This window comes from Malus sylvestris, chromosome 7 (genome assembly GCF_916048215.2).
Source record: "Malus sylvestris chromosome 7, drMalSylv7.2, whole genome shotgun sequence".
Taxonomy (NCBI): domain Eukaryota; kingdom Viridiplantae; phylum Streptophyta; class Magnoliopsida; order Rosales; family Rosaceae; genus Malus; species Malus sylvestris.
The window spans coordinates 29,857,762-29,880,133 of record NC_062266.1 but is presented as its reverse complement, the minus strand read 5'-3'; the positions used below and the strand labels follow the sequence as shown (position 1 = coordinate 29,880,133).

General features: G+C 40.1%; 2 protein-coding genes and 1 long non-coding RNA gene across 3 annotated transcripts; 2 read left to right on the top strand and 1 right to left on the bottom strand.

Annotated features, from left to right (window-relative positions):
• Positions 1 to 463: 463 nt before the first annotated feature.
• Positions 464 to 3,871, bottom strand: LOC126630612 (sorting nexin 2A-like). Its single transcript, XM_050300760.1, has 5 exons — positions 2,662 to 3,871; positions 2,156 to 2,365; positions 1,777 to 2,037; positions 791 to 877; positions 464 to 663 (listed from the first exon to the last, which is right to left on the bottom strand). Exons 1-5 carry the CDS (start codon positions 3,634 to 3,636, stop codon positions 583 to 585), a joined length of 1,614 nt encoding a protein of 537 aa, XP_050156717.1. The 5' UTR covers positions 3,637 to 3,871; the 3' UTR covers positions 464 to 582.
• A 4,137-nt stretch (positions 3,872 to 8,008) lies between these two features.
• On the top strand, positions 8,009 to 10,630 carry LOC126630610 (laccase-12-like). The gene is made up of 5 exons (XM_050300757.1): positions 8,009 to 8,200; positions 8,324 to 8,475; positions 8,607 to 8,980; positions 9,169 to 10,134; positions 10,241 to 10,630. The coding sequence occupies exons 1-5, from the start codon at positions 8,072 to 8,074 to the stop codon at positions 10,369 to 10,371; spliced, it is 1,752 nt and encodes a 583-aa protein (XP_050156714.1). The 5' UTR covers positions 8,009 to 8,071; the 3' UTR covers positions 10,372 to 10,630.
• An 8,988-nt stretch (positions 10,631 to 19,618) lies between these two features.
• LOC126630616 (uncharacterized) lies at positions 19,619 to 20,965 on the top strand. Its single transcript, XR_007626055.1, has 3 exons — positions 19,619 to 19,989; positions 20,073 to 20,170; positions 20,527 to 20,965. It is a non-coding gene; the product is annotated as an uncharacterized LOC126630616 (long non-coding RNA).
• The last annotated feature ends 1,407 nt before the right edge of the window (positions 20,966 to 22,372 follow it).

Sequence of the window (22,372 nt, the reverse complement as noted above, 5' to 3'; positions counted from 1 at the left end):
TAATCACATTAAGCCTCTGTTTGTTCTTATTAATCCGCTAAGATGCTGTGTTCGATACTTTCAATGCAAGAAATCAGACCCCTCTCTAAAGACATTCAAATGAGTTATATTTTACATTACCCACTGGTAACCATTTTGTTATTTTACATCACAAATTAGTATCCATCTCTTCACCAATATGTTAGAATTCTCTCGTGACGTGATGAGAGAGATATTGATAACGTGATCTACACCCAAGCAGATATTATACTACTGAAGGTTAAAATATCCTTCTGAAGCCTATTTTTGGTTGGTTTGAATGACATGACCATGTTTATCGTGTTCGTGTCGATATCGTGTCAAATCCATTGTCTTATCATGTCATAGATTATCTTATCAAGTGACCCAATAACGACCTGACTTGTTTATGGGTTGGCCCAAAACCTACTATTTTTGTGTTGTTTCGTGTACGGATAACGAGTCGTGCAAGAAAATGTCAGGTCCGTATTGGGGTATATCACAAATGGGATGTAACTAGTGTACATGCAGAAATAAAGAGAGCAGAATGAGGAGCTAAACACGAAAATTTTACAGCCAAAAATGTCAGCTGCCATCTTTAGCATACCCGCTTGTTTCCTCCGCAAGCTTCTCCCAAGCATTCGCCATCTTTTCCGCATATCCTGCCTGTAAGATGTGAAGAACACACCATAAGTATTATTCAAGGACTTACAAAATGAAGTCTGGATGCCATTTGAAGCGAAAGTTTTACAAGCGTGCGAACAACAATATGCGGTTTAGGGGCTGAAAGTACCTGGTTAAGAACAAACCCTCGTAGCATGCCCATGAAGTCCTCGTGCCTCTCTCTGTCGAGCCTTTCGAGCTCACTCCTGTTATTTTCCTGCATACAGATTCACCAACAATCATGCTTGGAGTTCGTACACAAACACATCATGTATAAAATGAGATCTTACTTCTTCCAATCAAATTATAACTCTTAGTTTGGAATTGTGAATAATCAAAACGGGAACCGAAACAAATATGCTTGGCCAAAGGAGTCGCATTCTAGTATTAGCAATCGAATGATTAGATAAAGAATATTCAGCAATGCGAGCGCATGCCTCTAACACACAAAGATTAACGTGAACCAAAAGACAGCATGAATGAATGTTAAATAAAAACTGTTGCCAGAAACCAGAAGCAACACAAATATTTTCGCGTTTGTTCAGTAAGAATGGAGAACCGTCAGGTGCGCATGCACAAAAGCAATTTATACATGATGGTGTATCTTGCCAAAAGAAGAATAACAGCTCCATCTGATAACTATCTTATCTTGTTGATTAGTCCTTAGGTTTTCTTGTTGCTTTGGTAATTAAATATTCTAGAATAGTTATTCTTTGTTGCTTCCTTTCTCGGTCAGTACTTCGGGCCTTGGTGGATTCGAGGATTCTCTTTGGGTGTCGAAGTAACCTACCCACCCTTCCTCAGTCCCCTATAGTTTCTGTTCTGTGTCAGTTGGTAATGGTATTGACAAGATTTCAAAATTTGAAACGCCAGTGCAAATATATTGAGATGAAACTCAGAATAACAGGTCCCTAGGGTATACTAGGACAGTCATAGCTATACTTAACCAGACTGGTGAAAATTAACAAAATTTACAACTGTGCATAAACTGTTTGCAGATTTTTACGTCATAAAAAGGAAGCGAGGATATAGAGGATGCTATTTATGATTAAAATGAATCTCGAAACCAAGGATGCAAACCAAATAGCCTAAGTTCTAGATGGCTTAAGATGCTACCTTGATTCGTTCATACTCTCTGACTGCACAAGATTTAGCATCCTCGCTAATTTTTAAAGTTTCTTTAAGCTCCTCTATTTTCCGCATCCTGGACCTGTCTCCACCAAATATTTTGGATGCTGCAGCTTCAAGCTTCACAATCCTGGACTGCAACGAAACTAATTCTGATGAAAGAGTCTGAACTGTCAGTAAAGCACTTGATCTGTCTGAAAATGCACTATTGACTGCTAGCACTACTCCAAGATATTCATGAAGTTTGTCCTGCAATAATCATGTAAAATTAGGCTAAGATAACACGATAGAGATTATCCTCTTATGAAGGATCAAATATGACTCCTCTTCCGCAAATTTAATGTCTAGGATAGCTTGTGTAAGTTACCAAATGTTTGACTGTTTGCGAATTTAACTCCCGGTACAATCGACTAGCTTTAACAGAAGCAGTAGCCACATTTTTCATGTCATTGGCTCGTATTGTTTGAGACTCGAACATGGCTCCCTCCGTCTCAAGCTTGGTCAGCTTCACAAACGCCAACCCCAATTCTCCCATAGTCTCTCCCATGTCCTGCTGAGCTTTTACTAGTGATTCAGCCTGCAAACCATCCAGCTCAATAAGTTCTAAGTAACTGAAAACCTCGCCGATTCTTCTCTACCGTATACTAAGTTGCCAAGTTTAGAGCAGACAATGCTAACAGAAATGGTAAAGCTTTTAACTTCGAAATCCCGCAACTGATCCTAATGGTGCCGCAATGTTTCTTTCATCATAAGATCATCATGATCACACTAGTCTATCATAATAATTGGCTAACATTTGGATTTGAACACACAAATACGTTGAATCTTACCAACAAACATAAATGCACGGCATTTCAAAATTAGGAACAATACCTGCTGAGACAAATTGCTAAGCTGCTGCTCAAATTCCGCCACCTTCTCCTTCCTCTCCAGAAACTCCTTATCATCCTCAACTGCCATCGGCTTCACGCCTCCCCAATCGTTCACCACCGACTGCTTCAGCTCCCTGAAGATCCTCAGCAAGTCCCTGCCGCCCTTGGCCGGCTGCGCAGCCTCATTCACATCCGTCACAGCCGTCACCTCGCCCGTTAACTGCCTCGGCAGCCTCACTGCTCCGTCGAGCATCCGCGAAGCCATGTCCACGCTCCTCGTCAGCGGCAGCTTCCCCTTCATGACCAAAAACAGCCTCAGCTCCTCGCTCTTCTTGATCGTCGGATGCACCGCGAGCTTGTTCAGGTACTTCGCCAATGCCGCCCTCCGCAGCTCCACGAATTGCTCGATTTGCATCACCTGACTATCCACCACGCTCTTATCGGGTCGGATCGGGATGAAGAACCCGCGAAACGATTCGGATAGCCGGTCCGCCAGCGTCACCACGTCCTTGAACCGCCTCCGGACGGTGAACTCGGATCCGGGCCCGCCGTACTCGGGCATGTTGGTCCGGGTGGTGATCAGGTACGTGTGGTACGAGGTCCCGCCGGGAACAAGCGAATTGGAGAGCTCGAGCTCTTTCTGAGGGTCCGTGACCCATATCTTGAGAAATTCGGATCTTGTCGGAGGCTCCGATTGATAAGAGGAGGGCTTAGGGCAGTCGTGGCCGTTGGATGAGGAGGAATCGAACGAGGTGAAGATGGCGTCAGCGTAAGACGGGGGTTCAAGGATGGAATTGAAGCCTTGCGAGGAGGTGGCCGTTGTCGCGGTGGCGGAGTGGCGGTCTACGGAGGTGGACGCGGAGGGAGAGGATTGGCCGTTGGATGAGGGTGGCTCGTCGAGGACGAGAGATTCCATGTCGTCTTGGGATGCGTGTAGGTCGGCCTCCTGGTCGCCGTGGTTTTCCTGCCTCATCATTTTTCCCTCTTTCTTTAGCCGGGAAATTAAAAATTAATATTTAAATAAATAATAAATGGAAGGAGGGTTTGGGCGGAGGAGGAGGAGAATAAAAGAGAGGAGATGGGTGGTGGGTGGTGGGTGGTGGTGGAGGAGCAGTGCAGCATTTGAAACCGGGGATTACACGGCAAGGAAGGTAGTGAGTTTTTAGTGAGTAGCGAGTTGAGTGACTCGGGCGGGCCAATGGGCAACCTCTTTTGCGTACGTGGTGGTTATGACGCTGCTTCCGCCACATAGGCTGCCACGTGTTAACGTCAATGCTTGAGAAGTTGGGCTTTGATTGGGCTTCTGTTAAGAGGCCCAAGTAGGCCTGAAATTTAAGATTTGTCTGTTGCCTCCCTGTCGATAGGCAATTGGATCGGGCCAGATGGTTGGGCCGGGGCGACGTAAAAAGTGGGGAGTTAAATAGAATGTGGGCCGAAACTGAAGCTTTTGTCGGGGTTTGGGCATGCAAGTTCGACTTAACGAGGACCCAATCTGCGTTTTATGTTTGGGTCAATACAAGTTTAGAAGAACCGGAAGAATAGTTTTATATTATTCCGAGATATTTAAAAGTAGTAGGTCAACATTTTAATTGTACCAAGATATTTTGAGATGTTTTAAAGCTTTAATGAGAGCTATCACTTATCATTGTTGTTGAGTTGATGTGGTTAAATTCGAGACAGTATTAATGCATGATTGAACTTAGTAATTAATACTTACAAAGTCTATTCGACAACATGAATAATCAGTTGATAGACCATACTATTATGATTTACTTGACGAGGCCCTAATTGGAACTCCATTTTTTGGTGTTCCCATTTTTTATGTTGTTTTACCTTGGAGAAAAAGAAAATAAGCACCTTCTCTTTTTAGCCTTAATTTACATAATTGCTAGTAAGGTTGTGTATTTAACACATGCTTCTTTAAAATTGTTCGAATGTGTATTTTGTTTCAGATATTGTCACATTTTATACGATATTTGGGTATTCAAATTCTGTCTGTTGTAAGTTGTCACATTACGTCTCTTTGCTTCTCATAGATTTTTAAAAACTTGTTATTAGTTATAAGGAAGTACATATTTTCAGTTCAAATTGCAGATTAACTTGAAGAGGTATATAATTGAATCACAAAAAGATAGAGGATTAGTCATTGATGGATTTTATTGCATGGTACGAACTATGAAAAAGAAAGGAAGTATCCTACACGTCATCTAGGGCGTGACAAGCTTCCAAAGTCCCTTTTTAGGGTGAAGCACTAACGACAAGATTAGAATTGTAATTAACTTCACACCCACCTACAACTACCAATGAAAACGATCAAAAACCCAAGTAAACAAGCAGATCAAAAAATAATTTATTAAATTAAGAAAAATAGTGCAGGAGGTCTCGGGTTTGATGCTCAGAGCTGGTGAGTTTGCTTAACTATGGTCACGGGCAAGGTCCCCATAGCCTCTTTAGTCCAGAAATGATGGATAACCGTGACTTGTCACTAGTTGTCTTTCTTTAAAAAAATAAATAAATAACACTATCTATATACCTTTTTTTTTATTTTCTACTTTTTCAATTTTCAATCGTCAAATTAAATAATTTAAACGTGATGAAAAAATACGAAATTAATAAAGAATGTGTAAAAGTAAAATGATGTTCCACCATATCATGGACAAGTTTGACAAGGAACTTGTGGTTTCTTTGCATATTACGAATTCCAATATTGTACTTTATGATGTTGTCGTCAAATGAAGATTCTGAATGTAAAAGTCAATATATAACAAACTCAACCAACTATGTGTTAATTGCTTTCATATAATCTTGTTCACCTATCTAATTCAATTATCTAACACCTCCCCTCCCCTCCCTCTTGATCTTCTTCCTTCCACTCTCTGATCGAGTTTTCTGGTGTGTAGACATCAATGACATGCTTCCATTCAAAGTGACGACCAACGGAATTTTCATATTGTCTGGTCGATTTGACTTTGTCAATAATTATCACTTCCAAACTTGCATGTACTCATTTGAATAATCTACAAGTAAGGAAAAAAACTTACCTATAAGGGAGTGAGGGAACATTTGTTAACGTTTTAATAGTGCTCGTCACGATCTAATATAGAGCTCGTCACATGATATTACAGTAGAAGTAATTATCCCATCACAGCAAAGCACGTAAGTTTTATGTCCGATATATATCCTCGCATGCCTTCGACTAGGTTTGAGAAATGTTGTACATTAATACAAAACGACATGCCCATTATGATGAAATTGATTATATATAATTAATAACCAATCACATACGTGATAAATATGAGAGACTCATTGATATACAATTAATTATAAGATCTCTTACGTCTCTATACAATTAGTAATAGGCAGATAACCTTACATCTTATTTGTGGCCTACAAGCTAAAGCACTAGAGTTGACAAGACAAATCAAAATGTTGTAGCTAAACCAGGCATTGCTAAATATCTTCTGATTTTGAGATGCTATGGTTCCATTATTGGCATAGAGACAACCCTAACAATTAACATGTAAATAATTATTAAATTTTCTGTTTTAAGTATCTCTCTCTCTCTGTAACTGAATTGTTCTTAGACCCAATCAAAATCTGGATGCATTGTAATGCATGCAACACATACCACCTAATTGTAGAGAGATGACTTAATCTACTCATTCTCCCTTCAAACGGCAAACTTGAGAGTTGATCTTTGATTCTTTTTTTTCTTTTCTTTTTTCAAAAAAGAGGGTAGTGGTTTCGTTACGTCAGTCCATTTTTTTCGAAGCCGAGAAGAGTCACAGAAACATTTCAGCCCCTTAATCACCATCGTGTGATTCATCAGCGTCAGGTCTCAAATCAGAACGTGTTGTATAGAATATGTGCCTAGAATTTATCCCTAACTACTGGGCCACTTCCGTGGTAATTGAGATTTGATACTGCTTGGTCCACTTAATTTTAATATTTAATTAGTTAATAATAATAAGCTAGCTCGATGCTCGACCATCTCTACTTGTTTCTAACCAACTAATTAGCATCGATATATCGTGACCTAGTACAACATCATTGTGGATTTGCGGGCCTTTTCTTTAACCATTTTCTCTTTTTGGCGGTGTTAGCCTAATCCTAGATATTGTAGTATAATGTTATTAATTAATTAGTAGTCTTTATACTTAAGGCTTTGATTTCGACTTACTTAGTGTCTACACCTGGAGAATGATTTACAAGGAACAATTTATGTTTTACGAAAATCTCACTCTTCTATTTAAGTTATTGCAACTTCTAAAAAAAAATGTATCATATGATAACAAATTTAACAAGTGTGGATAATTTTTGTTTATTGAGAAAAAAGATGTCAAAAAAGAACAACCATCCCACTTATATTTTACTCAAGCTAATTGCTTTTCCATTTTTCCCTAAAGCATGGACTTTAAGCACAATGCTTTTTGATTTCGAGTGCCACATCAGGAAGGAAAAAATAGTGTGACGAATTCATGCAAGATTTATAGAGTTTTTATACTCTTTCCCTCTTGGTTCTTCATCTAATTAATTAACTTCAAGAAAAGACTATGCATGGTCAACACAGAAAATGATCAATATCGATTTGTTATATATTTTGGGGGTAAGTTATAAATCTCTCGACGGGACACTTCAATCGAGTGCTAGCTCCATTTATATGCGATGCCACATAATTTTTGTCGAACATAATCAAAGGCTCCATACGTGCTCAAAGACGTAAAATAATATCACTACACCAATTTCATTTTTCGAAAGGTTACTTTAGGGTTTAAGGTTCATTACTCTAGTTCGTGTTTAAATAGATTTCTTTGTTTGGATATAGAAAAAGAGAACAATAATAGGTTTGACTATTATGAATTTATGATTATGCTTTTAATTTAGTTTGAGTAATGTTAGGTAGATTAATTTTTTTACATTTACAAATCATGTGATGTGTCAACCAATAAGAAATAAGCACATTAATCAACAGTTAAGTAATAATTCAATCTTCACAACCACGTCATTTGATGGTCTTCCTAGTACTACCCATTTAGTGTTGGTCTTTTAACCATTGCGATTGTCTTCACGTTGGGGAAAAAAAAAAGAGTGGAATTTAACTCTTTTCGTATTTGCATTAACAATCATGCTTTTATTGGATTATTCAATCCTACAAAGAAGACTTGAGAAACAAGCATTGAAGAAATAATTCGCTTGGGATGTATAGGCAAGTGGGTGCAACAACTCCTACAGGGTTGAACTAAGTTTGCTCTAGAACCTGACCGTTTTTTCGAATCAAAACCTAATCTGCCAACTTCAAAACGAAATCTCTCTCCTCAAAATTTACTATAAAAAGCATCCCCGGCCACTCTATCACTTCAGCACTCAAACTACCACATTCTCTCTATCAACGAAACAGATAATCAATCCGGATGGATGCACTCAACGCTACTTTCGGCAACAAAATTTGCTTCTCGTTATGCCTGTTCGGCCTTTGCCTTCTCGTGGCTTCGTCAACAACGTCCTTGGCAGAACCCAAAACTCATAAGCATGAGTTTGTTGTAAGTTTAATTTCTATACCGCCTGTATACTTGCGTATATTTTAGTCCCTTTCATGTTTCTTCTTCTTATATACTTATTAGTATTACTCATCATATTAATTAACATTTAAATGGAACACACAGATTCAAGCAACACCAGTGAAGAGGCTGTGCAAATCCCGAAACTCCATCACAGTGAATGGACAGTTCCCTGGACCAACCGTAGAAGTAAATAATGGCGATACTCTTGTCGTCAAAGTCACCAATAGAGCTCAATACAACGTCACCATCCACTGGTAACTAACATGCATGCATGCAAGCACATGAATACCAGCTTTTACGTGCATGCTGCTTATGTTGTCAGACAGTCATGTAAGAAAATTAACATTCATCTTCTTCACTTTCTCATAAAAAATTAATGTTTCAGGCATGGGATTAGGCAGATGAGAACTGGATGGGCAGATGGGCCAGAATTTGTGACTCAGTGCCCAATTAGGCCAGGAGGGAGCTACACTTACCGGTTTACAATTCAAGGGCAAGAAGGTACTCTGTGGTGGCATGCTCACAGCTCATGGCTTAGAGCCACCGTTTACGGAGCACTCATCATTCATCCTAAACAAGGAGACTCCTACCCGTTCACTAAACCGAAACGCGAAACAACCCTTCTTCTCGGTGAATGGTGGAATGCTAACCCTATCAATGTCTTGAGGCAGTCGACTAGGACAGGAGGAGCTCCAAATGTTTCTGATGCATACACCATCAATGGTCAACCTGGTGATCTTTACAATTGCTCAAGCAAAGGTAATACCAAAATTGCTTCCACCCTTTATAAAACATAATAATATTAATGTAACAACAAAATTTTACGTGCCGTGCACATAATATGATCAACTAAGTTAAACTGATGTTATTAATTGATGTAACAAATAAATGTAATGTACTGTCACACAATGTTATTAGCTAAATTTTAATTGTAATTAATTACGCAGACACTGTTATAGTTCCTATAGACTCCAGCGAGACCAACCTTCTTAGAGTCATCAATGCTGCCCTCAACCAACCTCTTTTCTTCACCGTGGCCAACCACAAACTCACCGTTGTTAGTGCTGATGCCTCCTACACCAAACCTTTCACTACCACGGTGCTCATGCTAGGCCCTGGGCAGACCACCGATGTTTTAATCACCGGTGACCAGCCACCAGCCAGGTACTACTTGGCGGCGCGTGCTTATTTCAGCGCTCAAAATGCAGCATTCGACAACACCACTACCACAGCCATTCTTGAATACAAATCTGCCCCTTGCAGCCCCAATTGCAAAAAGGGTCCCACAGCCAAACCAATTATGCCACAACTCCCTGCTTTCAATGACACAAACACTGCTTCTGCTTTCACCAAGAGCTTCAGAAGTCCAAGAAAAGTTGAAGTCCCAACTGAAATCGACGAAAACCTCTTCTTCACAATCGGTCTTGGGCTCAACAACTGCCCGAAAAACTTTGGATCCCAAAGGTGCCAAGGCCCGAACGGGACACGTTTCACAGCCAGCATGAACAATGTATCATTTGTGCTTCCAAACAACATCTCAATCCTGCAGGCTTACCAACAGAACATCCCTGGAGTTTTTACTACTGATTTTCCAGCAAACCCTCCGCGGAAATTCGACTACACAGGCAACGTGAGTCGCTCTCTCTGGCAGCCTATGCCGGGCACTAGAGGATACAAGTTGAAGTATGGATCAAGGGTGCAGGTTGTGCTGCAGGACACAAGCATAGTCACACCCGAAAACCATCCTATCCATCTTCACGGATACGATTTTTACATCCTCGCCGAAGGTTTTGGAAATTTCAATGCCAAAACTGATACCAAAAAATTCAACCTTGTTGATCCACCTATGAGGAACACAGTGGCAGTGCCTGCCAATGGATGGGCAGTCATCCGATTTGTTGCTGACAATCCAGGTAACAATTTCACATTTTAAATAAGACGATATTCTGTTCTAAACTATTATAACTCTGTATCAATGTTTTTAATTATATATATTTAATAAATATTTGATATATGCAGGTGCATGGATAATGCATTGTCACTTGGATGTTCACATCAACTGGGGTTTGGCCATGGTGTTCTTGGTGGACAATGGAGTTGGAGAATTGCAGTCAATCAAGCCACCACCGGCGGATCTGCCTCTTTGTTAAGAATCGATAGATCGTCTCGATAGCAACTTTTGTAAAACTCGATTACCGAGTTTTCATTTTCCCCTTTATCACTTATATGATTTCGCTGTTGTTTGAGTTTCCCCTGCATTTGGGGGTCTAGTTCTTACTCGATCTGTTTTATTGTTTAGGATATGTATACCTATCCTCACGTAACAAAAACTACGATTGGTTGGAAGAACTTCTTGAGAATCAAGCAATTACGCTTACTTGTTTTTCAGTTTAAAGTATCTTGCTATGACTTTTTATTATCGTACGACCGTTACGAGGTCTTTGCTTCTATTCAGTATATAATGTAGTGCCGGAGTCAATATAGGGTCATTGGTTGCCCTTGATCCCAACAACTTCAAAAACCTCTATATTTGTTTGTGTATTGTATTTGACCCTTATAAACAGTTAAGGTAAACTAAATTACAACCTCTTCTTCTTACTTCTTCTATTTTCTTCTAGGAATATGCTATCCACACACCCCATTTTACTTCTCACACACCCTTGATTATTTATGTCCGTTGATCTTCTTCAATTCATCCGATCCGACGGCTGAAAATTAAAAAGGTGTGTGAGAAGTAAAATGGGGTGTGTGGATATCACACCCCTTCTTCTATCATATTTGTCTCTCTCTCTTCTTGTGTCCAACTCTATTGTGTGCACCATGTACTCGATGAAATACTTTAGTTGAAAAGCCTTAGCAGTATTCAAAATTACTCTACAGTGTCTTGCATTCAACATCAGCAAGTCTCCACAAATAATAGTAGTTGTCGACATATGAGGACATAAACTTTCGGTATTGACAAGAATTTGCATGTGCCTACTAGGTGCTCAATGAAATTGTCCAATGAAGCTTTTTGGTTGATATTATGACCTCATTATTTGAAAATTTTGACTATGCCACTAGTATAATGACTAAAACTTTTGGTTGGTTAATTCGATCAGTTCATCTATGATTAAAATTTATCATGTCTGCTTCTTTCAGGGGATGGATGTAGTCTTTGGCTAAAGGAATTCGTTAGAGAGCCCAGATAACTAAATGATCTCTTATATTATTTTTTTCAATAGTAATTTTTGGTTATTGAACATAAAATAATTGCTTAATTGGTGAACTCGCGGATCCATTTGCAACTTCTTCCGAAATATTGCTTGAATAGTAGTTTCTTTCCTGTATTTCAAATACTTTGTACAGTGCCAAATAAGTTATTGGTGTTCTTTTAATGGTTTTAGTACCTCCGGTTTGTTAATGATACCTTCTTCTTTTTTTTCCATAGAATGTTAACAAATTTCAAAGCCTATTATGTTATCTTGTAGCGACAAGAGATATTTCTATGTACCAGAAACACATGTCAGTACATCACCTGTTATAAGAGAGGATATATCATATATTTTTCGGTGTCTCTCTACTTCTATTATAACACATAGTGTACCGACTTACAACTTATGTTTTGGGTACACTAAAAATTTATCAGCTTGTACCCCGAATACACTGTAAATTTCTCCACAACAACAACCGTATTTTTATTGGTATTGTAGTAGCCCTTTGGTTGGGTATTGAAGCAGCATGCATTGCCTATTGATAAGTCCTCGGGTTCAGGTCTTTCTTAAATTGATTTAATTGAGAAATAAAAAAAAAATATATAATTAAATTGTTAATCAATTTTTATTGTAAGTTGGTTTATATGCATACTTCATAAAGACTTCTGATTGTACTTAAGATGTTGTCAACTGAAAATTCTGAATATAAAAGTCAATATATAACAAACTCAACCAACCATGTGTCAATTGCTATCATGTAATCTTGTTCACCTATCTAATTCAATTATCCAACACCTCCCCTCCCTCTTGATCTTCTTCCTTTCACTCTCTGATCTAGTTTCTGGTGTATAGACATCAATGACATGCTTCCATTCAAAGTGACTAACGGAATTGTCACCTTGTCTTGCGTGTAATTTGGCAGTTAGCTGGTCGATTTGGCTTTGTCACCGGTTACCACTTAAAACCTACTTATTTGAACACTTTTGCCGGCAAGGGGACAACCTATCTATAAGGGAGTGACGGGACATCCGTTAGTGTTTTTACAGTACTCATTATGTGACTTGATGTAGAACTCATCAGTTTGACCTATTACATGTCATGTGAAGAGTGTTGTATAAACATTTGTCCAATCATTGTATAGTACGTAAGTTTTATGGTCGATGAGGCATGTATATGTGTATGTGTCTTCTATTTGGTGTGAGAAAATGTTGTACATTAATACAAAGTAACATATACCCAACCATACAATACAGCAAAATAACATTAATGCTTCCTAATTTGGGATCAAACCAATAGCTAACCATAGTTTTTTTTAAATTAACAGGTATTAATACATATACTATATTAACCAATTGATATTGGTAAATGAGAGAGAGAGAGAGAGACTCACATATATGTAAACAATCAGTGATAGGGTAGATGTTCTACTTACGTCTTGATACAATCAATGATAGAACATATATTAATCTTCTTAAGTCTTCATTTTTGCCTACAAAAGCACTACATATGTTTAACAAAACAAATCAAAATATATATGTTGTATGCTAAACTAGGCATTGCTATATATCTTCACATTTTGAGATGCTATGGTCCCATTCTTGCCTTATGAAGCTACAAAACCTAATGCAGACATTAGTTACATGGATGATATCTTCCCTGTGTTCTGCTGTGTGATAGGCTACCTAATGTAAACGGAATTTTAGTAAATATAGATAAATTTTCTGTTTAAGTATCCATGATCACTCTCTAACTGAATTGTCGACCCAATAAAATCTTGATGTATTGTAATGCATGCAACATGCTTACCAAATTGTCGAGAGATGACTTAATGCGGCAAACTTGAGATTTGATCCTGCTTGGTCCCCTTTCAACATTAATTAATAATCATAATTACTTAGCTCAAATTCCCTGCACTCGACCATCTCTACTTGTTTCTATGTACCCAACAACTAATTGATCGTCGATCAGTGACCTACTACAACATCACTGTGGCTTTGCGGTGTTAGTCTAATCTATAGTAGAGTATAATTAATTAAATAGTCCTGGATGTTGAGTTGATGAATTTATAAAGTAACCGTGATACTTGAGGTTTTGATTTCAATTGAATCGATTGAAGGTTCTATCTGGGCATGATAATTTCTTAAACGACTCGTTCATTCGACACGAAACGACATCAAAATAACGTGTCACCTCGGATTGTTATTAGGTCACCCGTTAACAAGTTGGGTCTTTATCAGGTCACCCTTTAAGAACTTGATAAGATACCGTTTGCCATATCTAGACATTATATATGATAATTTCTTGCATGACAGTTAACCCGACATGAAACAATATAACCTGTTAACGAATCGGTTCTTATTTGGTCACCTGTTAAGAACCCGTTAATATAATGGGTCTGACACAACACGACCCGTTAAGATAACAAATATGACACTGTTTAGGCCCAAAATATTAGTTTGGGCCGAGTATAGAATCATTCTCGGCCCGAAAGGGGTACCATGGATCGTGTAGTTCGTGGGCCTCCAAACCTAGGTCGGTTAGGTCATGCTGCAAGACAAGTCGAGTCCTGGCGCAATAAGGAGTCTCGGCAAAATTAATAATCCGAAAGTGAATTCGGTTCAATAAAGGACTAGGTTCACAATCATAGTGAAAATAGGACTGGTCGAGGTAGTGTTTGATCAGGAGAAGAAGTCCTAGTCCGAATAGGGTTTTAACTCGACCTTGAGGGTATCCGTTGCTATAAATAGAAGAGGTTGTGCATCGTTCAGAACCCCCTCCAATTCAACACACAACTGCCCTGCGCAAATTCTCTTAACAACTTTAAGATTTTTATTTTCTCTTTTCGCTGACACATCTTCCGTTGGCATCAACATCACTGTGAAAGCAACCGGTGATATCTTAAGTCAGCATAGATAGCTCTATCACCGTAGAATCAGCCGATCTCGCAGCATCTTCCTTTGGCATCAACAGCACTGCGGCGAGGACGGTTGGTTACCTATCCAAGTCTCGATCGAGAAGGATTTTTGAATCCTTATTGATTGAGGTCATCTCATTAGCCTTTTCGGCGAAGTGAGGTGTTACAGTTTACTGAGCTCGGCGCATTGCACGCCGAGTTGTTTTATGATTGGATACTCTCAAGTGGGATTTAGAGTTCGGCATTCAAACAGCCGAACCACGTTCACTATTAAGACCTATATTCGCTTTGAGTATTTGTGTCCCTATACTTTGGTGTCGATTCGGCGTGAGTTTACTCTGACGAATAACATCACTGTGACCAAATCCGACGACGACGATTTGTGAACTTCGTAAGAATAGTAGCCTTGTCTTCAGGTTCGAGAACCTAAGAGGTCGAGACATGTTCCTTCCTCGGTCGCAATCGCAAGACGCAGAAGTCAGCCGCGCACCCAACTCAACATCAACAAACTTACTCCTTGGCCGAGCTCGGCCGACGAGTTGGCACGCCCCGCATTCACCGAATGACGTAGTTAGCTTATAGATTACTCGGCCTGCGCGCCACGTAGGCTTGGTAGTTTCTAGGGTCAACAGACACAAACACAAACTATTCGTTTGCCAGACCTAGTTCTATCTAGTGACTTTTGAGAAACAATTAATGTACGACCTGGTCACGGTTTCAAAAAACGTAAGCGTACTTGACAAAAAAATTTGTAGATATGGTTGAAATACCGGATTCTCAAATCATGTCCGTTCATCGTACATCGTGCGGCCAGTTTTCGTTAGATACTATTCATATTTAATTTTAAATAAAAGTATTTAAAATAATTTATGACCGCACAATTTATAATGAACGGACACAATTTGATGTCCCTAAATTCCTCACAAAATGATCCTCATTCGAAATATCCTAGTTATTGTGACTTTTGAAGAACAATTTATAATCTATCACAGTTTTAACACGTGCGAGCATAATTGAGCCTTGAATATCTGTATTACTACAACATCAAATGAAACATGGGTAACAAATGTTTATGGGAATTAAATATCTTAAAAGAACAAACCATCCGACTTATCTTTTTCAAGCTAAATTACTTTTCCACTTTAGCATGGACTTTAGGCATATTGCTTTTTGATTTCCCGTACCACATTAGGAAGGAAAAAGATTGTTTAACGAGTTCATGCAAACGTTTTTAGTTTGTATACTCTTTCCCTCTTTAGTCTTCTACCCTCCATCTAATTAACTTCAAGGGAAAAGATCGACAATGCATGGTCAAAACAGAAAGTGACCGATCGATATTTTTTTAGGAAAACTAATGAAAAGGGCTTGGAAACTTTGAGTTTTAATGATAAGGACAAAATAAAGGGTAAAATGAATTGTTGATGCACAAAATCAGCGAAGACTTTGGTACAACAGAAAGTGTCAGGTTTTGTGACCTTCGCTTGGTTGCTTCGGTCACTAGTGAGGATAAGTACGTAAATGAATAGAGACAGAGAAGCAAACACAGGATGTACGTGGATCACCCAGATTGGCTACGTCCACGGAGTAGAGGAGTTCTTATTAGTAGTGAAGGGCTTACACAAGTACAAAGGATCAAGCTCTCAATTTAGTGAGTTCTTGTGAATGATTTAACACAAATGGCATTAGGCCATATTGTGGGGGAATGACCCCTATTTATAGAAAAACTTGTAGCTTTGTCACATTGACATGTGTCATGTTATGATTGGTTCTTGATGTCGACACGTGCTGCGCTCTGATTGGCTTCTAATCTTGACACGTGTCGAGTAGTGATTGGCCTCCTGGTCGGAGGGGAACTCTTCTGGGTCCTTGACAGTATAGCGTTGGCCGGTGCTCGGTAGTTTCGGGATTGGTCAAGTATGGTACAAACAGTGCTCCCCTAAGTTCCCGAGTGAGGGAAACTCCTCGGTTGGGGACTTGCAAGATCCAATCCCTTGAGTAATCACGAAACTTCTAAGTACCGAAGTGTGGTCTGATCTTCATCTGCCCTTCTCTGGAAGTACCTTTCCTCCATCCGGGAATGGTGTACTTAGCTGATGTTGACGCACAAGGTAATGTATCAATTTCACTTAAAGCTTAGTTGTAGTTTCGGGCTTAGTCAAGTGTGATACAAACCCTATAGTAGGAGTCCCCCAAGTCGCCGAGCTAGGAGATCTGCCGAAAGAGGTGACAGACAAGGTAAGCAGTCAAACTTCCAAGTAAGCAACCCAGGATCAGAGGTTTGACTTCGGCTTCCGGTTGATTGTTCTCCTTCTCCTTGTCTCTCATTCAACTGCCAGGATAAGGAGAAGCAAATGGATAAGAGATGATATGAGATACTTTTGCTTTTGAAGAAGTAACTTTCCACAGGCTTATTCTTGAACTGTGCTGGAGGGTTTTCTGGTGCCCTTCAGAGTATAAGGCCGACTCAAAAATTTGAGGGTCAAAACAAGTCCATCAAATCTAGAGTACGTTCGACCTTGCTGATATGGGATACTTTTGCTGTTGACGGAATTATGAATGTGGTATGGAAAGGTGTCGTGCTGTAGTGATCTGTTTCAGCTCACCGTTGAACCTTCTGCTTCAATCTTTTGCATGGCAAAAGTGGTGTGCAACCTTTGCATTTTAATGGTCCTTCAGAACATTCCTTCATAGTAACTCATCCACGCTTGGCAGCTTCAGTGTAAAGAGCCAATATCTGATCAACTGTCATGAGGTATTTGCCGGTGGAATTCGTGACCTTGACAGCGGTTGAGGATGAGTACTCGAGAGCAATGCTAAGTAAGCAACCAGGCAAAGGCTCCAGGCAGTCAGTTCCAAATTGGAGGTTTGATTTCAGGTTCCGACTGACTGCTCTCTTTCTCCTTGTCCTGCAGGTGTGGACAAGGACAAAGACAAAGATAGGGAGAAAGCATGATATGGGATACTCTTGCTTTCGACCCTGATGATATGAGATACTCTTGTTCTTGGTGTGGCTTATTTGCTGAGGTATTATCGGGGGGAAATAAAGCTGAGTATTTCGAGAGGTTATGTTGAGGGTGCCTTTTCGAATGCGAGAAAGGGTTGAGCATTTTTGCAGGTTTGCCTGTCCGTTGAGGAGGGAGGTCAATGTATATAGGGATTTCCCAATAACAAGTAGTAATGCTATTCCTTTACCCTTCTTGGTCACATCAATGTAGTGGGAGCTGCCAGCTTCACGTGTTTTAATTTTGTCAGAGCACTTTGAAAAAGTGGTATGTGGTATCTGGAAAGCTGATGTTACGTGTGAAGATTACAGACAAGCTTTATCTAAGGAAATCTGGCTCTCGAAGTTCTGAGAGTTGTGCCTCTTCGGTTTTCGAACAAGCAATCCCGTCGAGGATCTGACTCTCGAGATTCGGAAAGCGGTGCTACTCCGATTTTTGAGAAAGTAATTATGTTGGGAGTCTTTTCTCGAATGTGAGTAAAGGTTGGACGTTCTTGCCAACCTGTCTTGCCGCAAAACACGGAGGTCGACACACATAGGGACTTTCCAGTTGTCAAGCAGTGGTGCTGTTCCTTTACCCTTATGGGTAATAGTAGGGTAGCTGGAACTTCGAAATTCTCGTGCCTAAACTTTGTCAGAGATCTTTGACAAAGTTATATGTGGTACCCGAGGAGTTGATGGTGCATATGGAGAGCGGTGATTGAACAGTAAGATTCACGTGCTTTCTACTTCACCAGAAATCTTCGACAGATTGCCCGTAATTTCCGCAAAGCTGATTGTGCATGTGACAGGTGCTGACGAGGCTGAAAAAGCAGGTGCTTCTTCGATTTCTGAGATCGGCCCTCGTGGTCTCTGAGCAGCCCAGCTTTTGAGAAAGCAAATGCCTCTTCGATTTCTGAGATCGGCCCTCGTGGTCTCTGAGCAGCCCAGCTTTTGAGAAAGCAAACGCCTCTTCGATTTCTGAAGCTCCGTCGAGTGCAGATTTTTATAGAGGCTGGCATTAAGTTCCACAGCACACTTGAATCTCTACCAGTAGAAGCTCATTTCTTGCACTTCTAAGATCTTGATTTGTCTGACCTCTTCCTTCTTCAACACATTTGAAAATGTCTGGACCCTCCGACCGTCGTTTTGACTTGAACCTTGGAGAAGAGACAGCTACGCCTTCTCCAGACAACATATGGCGCCCATCCTTCATATCCCCTACTGGTCCTCTTACCGTTGGGGATTCTGTGATGAAGAATGATATGACCGCTGCAGTGGTGGCCAGGAACCTTCTCACTCCCAAAGATAATAGACTACTTTCCAAACGGTCTGATGAGTTGGCTGTTAAGGACTCTCTGGCTCTTAGTGTTCAGTGTGCAGGTTCTGTGTCTAATATGGCCCAACGCCTATTTGCTAGAACCCGCCAAGTTGAATCATTGGCTGCTGAAGTGATGAGTCTCAAACAGGAGATTAGAGGGCTCAAGCATGAGAATAAGCAGTTGCACCAGCTCGCCCATGACTATGCTACAAACATGAAGAGGAAGCTTGACCAGATGAAGGAATCTGATGGTAAGGTTTTACTTGATCATCAGCGGTTTGTGGGTTTGTTCCAAAGGCATTTATTGCCTTCGTCCTCTGGGGCTGTACCTGGTAATGAAGCTTCAAATGATGAACCTCCAATGCCTCCTCCTTCTGGGGTTTTGTCAAGTACTGAGGCTCCGGATAACCACCCTCCGGTGCTTTCTCTTTCTGGGGCTCTACCGACTGCTTAGACTTCCCCTAAGCAACCTTTGTGAAGGCTCCCTTTTGTTTGTTTATTTTGACTCATGTATATGTACATATTTGTGGCTTATCGAAAATATTAATAAATAAGCTTTGCTTCATTTCAACATGTTGTGTTAAATACACCAAAGCCTTCTTCATAAAGTTCTTTGAATTTTTGCTTTTGTTGAAACCTGTATTGTTGAAGCTTTGTGAGTGAAGCATGTAGTTTGAGGTAGTGTTCCCTTAATTTCCCGAGTGAGGAAAACTTCTCGGTTGGAGACTTGAAAAATCCAAGTCACTGAGTGGTTGTGAGACTGCCGAGTATCAAGGTGCAGTAGCATATGGTGGGAGTCCCCCAAGTCTTCAGGCGAAGAGAGTTGCCGAATGAGGTGTCTCGCGTGTTACTAATTTGTCAAAGTAACGAATCCTTGTTTCGATGTCACACATTCGTATATGCTTTATCTAAAAATATTTCCAACTTTTGTGTGTTTGATGCTGCATGCTGTTGACTAGACAAGATCAAGTGCAATTAGTAGCTTTTCTCTCTTTTTCATCTTTTCTTTGGTGGAATTGCTTTTCGTTTCCACTAATCAGCCTGAGTGGATGCAAGATAACACCTTTCTCTATAGCTCAGATTGCAAAGTCGTCTTCATGAAAGTTTTTCCTTATCTTGTGAACTACAACATATCCAAATTTGAGATCCATCGGAGTAGTACAACTTCAGAAATTCAAGTATGATGAGTAACTGTTCATCAATGTTCTGTTAATCCGTCAGACTTGTTGTGAGCTTCGAAACTCCATTTTCTCTTGTTCAGATCAACATACTTTCTTCATCGAAGTTGTTCCTCAGCTTGTGAACTACAACATATCCAAATTTGAGATCCCTCGGAGCAGTATAACTCCAGAAATCCAGGTATGATGAATGACTGGTTATTATTTTTCTGTCAACCCGTCAGATTTGTTGTGAGCTTCGAAACTCCATTTTCGCTTGTTCAGATCGGTATGCTTTCTTCATTGAAGTTGTTCCTCAGCTCGTGAACTACAACATATCCAAATTTGAGATCCCTCGGAGCAGTATAACTCCAGAAATCCAGGTATGATGAATGACTGGTTATTATTTTTCTGTCAACCCGTCAGATTTGTTGTGAGCTTCGAAACTCCATTTTCTATTGTTCAGATCGGCATGCTTTCTTCATTGAAGTTGTTCCTCAGCTCGTGAACTACAACATATCCAAATTTGAGATCCCTCGGAGCAGTATAACTCCAGAAATCCAGGTATGATGAATGACTGGTTATTATTTTTCTGTCAACCCGTCAGATTTGTTGTGAGCTTCGAAACTCCATTTTCTATTGTTCAGATCGGCATGCTTTCTTCATTGAAGTTGTTCCTCATCGTCTCTTTCATAACATATCAAAAATTCAGAATGAACTAATGGTTAAATATTTCCAGATCTTCGAAACATCACAGCAGCTTCGAAATCTGCAAGAATCCGACTGTCATGTTTGGAGCTTCAACACTTTAATTTCCGTCGCTCAAACAGAAATGGTTCCTTCTTGAAAGTTGTTCATATGCTCAAGAACTATAGGGTGTCCAAAATTCAGCTCCATTGGAAAAGAGCAGAGGTTGCAGAAATTTGATAGATGAAAGGAGGCGGAAGAGGGAGAGAGAGAAAAAGTCTCTTGGGTTGGATTTCTATTTTGGGGCAGATTCCAATTTTTGTAGCACCTTCATTATTGATGAATTGCTTGTACTTTTGTCCATTATGAAACTTGGGACTTTGGCTTGTTGTTGGATCTATTATAATATGTTTGGGAACATATATAAGTGAATAAATAAGAAGGAAAATTTTGGGCCCTTGTGGGTGTAAAACAAAAAATGTTTATGTTTACCCAAGTGTTTTTGTACAAGTTCAAGGGCATCTTGGGTTTTGTGAACAAAATTTGTTTTTTTGGAGCAAGGTTTTGTGTTGAAGCTTTGTAGGTGAAGCTTTGGTGTTGAAGCTTTGTAGATGAAGCTTTCGAGGTGAAGCTTTGATGGTGAAGCTTTGTAGATGAAGCTTTCTGGGTGAAGCTTTGATGGTGAAGCTTTGTGGGTGAAGCTTTTTAGGTGAAGCTTTTTAGGTGAAGCTTTGTGGGTGAAGCTTTGGAGGTGAAGCTTTTCGGGTGAAGCTTTTTGGGTGAAGCTTTTTAGGTGAAGCTTTGTGGGTGAAGCTTTGGAGGTGAAGCTTTTCGGGTGAAGCTTTTTGGATGAAGCTGTTTTTTTTTTTTTTTTTTTTTGGCGCTTGACACGGTCTTCATTTGCTTGTTTTGTAGTGACTGTGGAAGACGGATTGCTTTCTGATTGAGAAGGGTTCCGGCATCGCTTGCTATGAATGTAAAAGAGTGAGGGCTGAGTTGGCTAAATTACCTCTTTATTGAATTCATTGCCAAATGGCCTTCATTACATAGGATGCCGAACGGCTATAGCTCAACACTTGTACATCGTGAGTCTATTTGTAGTAGTACTTCAAGTGATCAACGTTCCATGGATGGCCAAGGGTCTTGCCATCGGAGCTTCTAAGTGTGTAAGAGCAAGGGCGACTGATGCCAATGACTTCATACGGTCCATCCCAGTTTGGACTAAGTGTGCCTTCACTCGGGACTCTGTCGCAGAGTAATCTTTTCTTTAAGACCCAGTCTCCTATTTTGAAAGAGCGAGGCTTGACCCTAGAGTCATAATAGTTGGAGATGCGCTGCTTGTAGGCGACATTCCTCAAGTGAGCTTGGTTTCTGTGTTCCTCGACTAAATCCAAGTTGAGGGTGAGTTGTTTGTCATTTTCACTTTGAATGTAGTTCTGGACTCAGAATGTTGCTTGCTCGAGCTCAACAGGGACAACCACCTCTGTGCCAAAGGCAAGTGAGAATGGAGTTTCTCCTGTTGAAGTCCGATATGAAGTGCGATATGACCAAAGAACTTGGGGTACAAATTCTGGCCAACAGCCTTTAGCTTTGTCCAAGCTGGTTTTCAAAGTGCGCTTGATTATTTTGTTGATGGCCTCAACTTGTCCATTAGACTGGGGATGAGCTGGAGAGGCAAAGCATAAGTTGATGTTAAACTTAGAGCAGAACAACCTGAACTTCTTGTTGTCGAACTGTCGCCCATTGTCAGTGACTATCGCATTGGGAATGCCGAATCTACAAAGGATGTTCTTCCACACGAAGTCTTCTATCTTTGCCTCAGTAATGGTTGCCAAGGGTTCTACTTCGGCCCACTTTGTGAAGTAGTCCACTGCAACGACTGCGTAACAGACTTTGCC